This window comes from Brassica napus, chromosome C9 (genome assembly GCF_020379485.1).
Source record: "Brassica napus cultivar Da-Ae chromosome C9, Da-Ae, whole genome shotgun sequence".
Lineage (NCBI taxonomy): Eukaryota > Viridiplantae > Streptophyta > Magnoliopsida > Brassicales > Brassicaceae > Brassica > Brassica napus.
Window position 1 is genome coordinate 8,751,304 of NC_063452.1, and position 4,194 is coordinate 8,755,497.

Consider the following 4,194-nt stretch of genomic DNA (forward strand, 5'->3'; position numbering starts at 1 on the left):
AATTCAACAGCTGCTCAGCCTCCTCCAGACGCTTAGTCAAGCTTTCGATCTGCTCCTGGACACCAATCACCCAAGGCTGACGGTAGTGAAACCCATCAGCCTTGTTTATTAACAAAAAAATATCAGAAAACCATTTTCTAAAAACATAAATGAATCGAAATGGTCATCAGTGTCTTACCTCGTGGTTGGCACAGGTGAAGAACCGCTTCCCGGGTTGAGTATCGTACTCCTGCTTCACTCGAACTTCGTCTATGATTCTCCCACCACAGGCACACCTTCTCGGAATGTCGTATTCAGAATCGCAAGTGTATGATAGCATGTTGACGTAGTCCTTTTGCTTCTTTGAATGACTTCTCTCTTCTGCGGGATCCATCTATAAAACAAATCAAATGAATTTGAACATTAAAATCCAAACAATATAATAAATTTAGAACTATCAAACGAAAAACCGAATCAATTTAGAACCCTAACTCCAAACCCCTCTATCGATTTGAAATCTCACAGAAACTAACCCTAAATGAAACGAGCATGCCGATTTACATCAATTAATCGAAAACCCTCTATCGATTTTCATCCCAAACTCGAAAACCCCAAAATTGATTTGAAATCTGCGAAAACGATTTCGAGCAAAATCGACCAAATTAAACCGTCAATCTACTCGATACTAACCTCAGGTCGTCGAGAAGACAGTCCGTCGTCGATTCACACACAAACAACTCAGAGACTCGGCGTCGCTCGTAAAATCGCCTCTCACACACAAACCCTAGCTTTTTTTCGAGAAGAGAAAATGAGGAGAGACACGGGGAAACCCTTCTTTCCTTCCCCTCTACGCGGAATCTTTCATCAATTAAACAACTGACACGTGGCTAAAACCGCTTGATACCGGATCAAGCGCAATGTCCGCTTCATCGAAACAGACCCATTTTATATTTCATTTTAATCACCCGGGCCTTAGAACTCGAGCCCGTGAACCTCACTAAATACCCCGATGCGCATGGTCTAAGCTATCCCGTTAAAGATGCTCTAAAGCTGACAAATCTAGTGCTTTATGCGGCAAAATATATCAGTAATTTCAGTTCGATTACACTGGGGCGCCAATTTTTTATTTTGCTTTAGGCAAAAAAATTTACAGAGCCGGCCTGCCTCAAAGTGAAACGAAGAAGAAATGAAGAGAGATAAGCGCGTAAAGACAACCGCCACTCAAAAGGCCAGAATCGTAACTCAACTTTTGTTTGCTTTAATTTCTTCTGTAAATTTATACATGCACTCACATGTAAGCTACAATATACGTTTTATAGAATTTTTTTAAAACAATTTCAGGAGAGTTCGGGCTATGGACTTTAATTTTCTCTTGGCCCACAATCAGACTTTGCTAATACTTTTAAAGGCGTAAAACACTCTTCTTACAATGGATCAAATTCAAGAGCACAACAACACTAATGCATGCGGTTAAATCAAGTTAACTGGACAGCCATATCTATGGTCATTTTATAGATCTTTAGAAAAGAAAATACGTTTTATAGATCTTTAAAAACACATGCACACATATTTATAAATAGTCATACCTAATAATTGTATCATGTCATTTACAAATCAATAATAGCTGATCGTTAGAGATGAGATCGTATTTTTCGATTATATTTGTTTTAAATTAAACAAATCGGAAGAAACAGCCAAATAGCGAAATGATTTTGAACAAGTGTGTAGGTTCCGTTCACATATATGGGAAGAATAGGACATCCGATAGTGGGATAATTTATTTTTTGTTGATGTTTGTGTTCCGTTTCATATTTATATAATTTTTTTTTCTGTGACAACATAATATTTTTTTTCTCGCCAACATAAAGTTAACACTCAAATCGTAGCGACACAAAACCAACAAATTTATAATAAATGGTATTAAAAAGAAAAAAAGGTGAAAGATAAAACCTTTGCCTCGTTCGCTCACAGCGATCCAAGTATACAAATGATATTTTGAGAAGACAAATGCAAAAGCAACTACAAGATATTGACGTTAAGTATCTTCATAGCCACATATAAATCTTCATGATACCATGTTTAATAAATGTTGAGTATGTGCAGTAAACGTTAATACTGCCACTGAATTTTCAAATTTCTTTGATAATTGATTGAATGTCTGCCCTTTTGTATTACCAAAGATTTCATATATGTATTTAAAATGGAAAAAAATCTATAAATTTTCCTGCTTAATTAAAATGACATAAAACATAAAGCTGGGGGATAATATTAAACTAAGAATCAAATAAGAAACTCTCCAAAATATGAATTTGGTTACCAATCAAAAAATGTTTTCCATGAAACATTCTAAGAAAACTATATTATTTTATATAACTATCATTAAATATCGCTGTTTAATTTTAAATCACACTAATAATTGTTTTAATGATATTCATGTTGATTAAAAAGGATTCACTACAATACTCCGATACAAAAAAAAACTAGGTATACCAGGGGGGAATGGGGACAAATGATGATAACATAATCATATCAATTATAAAATTTATAATTTATATTATTAATTAAACAAAAAAGCACACACCAATACATGACAAAGGATAGCTTATATATATGCCCCCAATATATAAGTTTATTTATCCTTCCAACCAATCAAGATGCATACGATAATTACATCTCCACAACAACCCAAACACAAAAGCTAAACTTAAAAAATGAAACAAAAAGGGGGCAATAGTACTAGCTTTTATAATTAATTTTAATTTAATACATATTCATCATATCATTAGCCATGATGGGTTGGTTAGAGTAAACCGAACCACCCCAAGGATTAACGCCGCTCATCATATCATCGTAATAACCGTCGCAATTAATCCCAACCGTACGATCATCGAATCCACAGCCGTCGATCTGATCGACACCACCGTTGGTGGTCGTCACGAGATCGACGATCTCGTTCAAAGACTCGAGTCTGGTGCTCAGCTCCGTCATCTGAGCGGTCAAGATGGAGTTCTCCGCTTGGATCTTCGTGTAAAGCTGAGTAGTGACGGTGAGACTCGTCAAGATCTGACGGTTGTCGTTCGAAAGCTGATTGATCTGAGCCGTTAGATCGTCGACGTGTTTCTGTTTACGCATCCTTGATCTACGTGCAGATTCACGGTTCGATAGCATTCTCTTACGCTTTCGGTCGTCGACGGCGACGACGGAGCCAGATGGGTTTCCGCCGTCGGAAGAGCTAGAGCTCCGGTATATGCTGCTAGATGACGCCATTTTTATTCCGCCGAAAAGGGTTTAACAAAGAAAATTATTACAAGAACTAAAAAAAAAAGGACAGATTTGTTTTTGATGGTTTCTTAGATTTGTCTGAAAAGCAATGAATATATATTTTGTAATTAAGGATTAGCTTTGGGAGTTTTCAACAATTCATGAAACGTTGTAAAACCAGTAGAGGAAGACGACGGAGAAAGATTGAACGAGATGGGTTCTACGGCAGAGAGCAGATTTAACCGTGAGCCCAGAGAGCAAGATTTCGCAGAGAACGGGAGTCATCAGTGTCCGATCATCAAAGGGTCTGAGTTTTTGTGTTTGATATGTTGTCGGGAAGAAACAGAGGAAAAGGAGTTTTGTTTGTTTGATATGTTGTGAAGAAGAAAACAGAGGAGATTTCTAAATATAAGAACAAAAACAGAAAAACACGTAAAGAATTTGGAGATAAGGAAGAGAAGATGTGTGAAGGGGAAAGAGGTTTTTGATGAAGGGTTTGATGTGGATTATATAGAAGCCAAGTTCCATGCATCCACTTGATTATTTATTTTTCTATATGAAATAATGGATGGTGGTTCTGGAAGACCGCCCATTGTTTTATCATTTTGTACAAATTTAAATGATTTTATTTATTTTAATTACAATATCGGTAGGTGGTTGTACTTTTTTTTTGTAAACCTATTTTGGAAATATAAAATTTATTAATGGTAAGTGTAGATTTTGAGTGATGTAATTAATGGTGTGATTAATGCTACATAGGTAAATGTTGACCAAAAATCAAGATTAAATGATACTCCTCTGTTCCTTAAAGTAAAATTTTTTAGAGTATGCACATTTATTAAGAATTTAATAAATGTTTATAATTTAATTTATTTTTTACTTTCTTATACACTTTCCAATAACTTTCCACCAATAAAATTTAATCAATTCAAATATTCTCAATTAATGTTCCTT

The 4,194-nt window shown here is 35.4% G+C and overlaps 1 protein-coding gene across 1 annotated transcript; it reads right to left on the reverse strand.

Annotated features, from left to right (window-relative positions):
• Positions 1-2,508: 2,508 nt before the first annotated feature.
• Positions 2,509-3,968, reverse strand: LOC106357822 (bZIP transcription factor 2). The gene has a single exon (XM_013797522.3). The coding sequence runs from the start codon at positions 3,244-3,246 to the stop codon at positions 2,740-2,742; it is 507 nt and encodes a 168-aa protein (XP_013652976.2). The 5' UTR covers positions 3,247-3,968; the 3' UTR covers positions 2,509-2,739.
• Between the last annotated feature and the right edge of the window lie 226 nt (positions 3,969-4,194).

Bases quoted from the DNA above. Each gene is read 5' to 3' on its own strand.
- LOC106357822 (XM_013797522.3), bottom strand. From the start codon at position 3,246: ATGGCGTCATCTAGCAGCATATACCGGAGCTCTAGCTCTTCCGACGGC.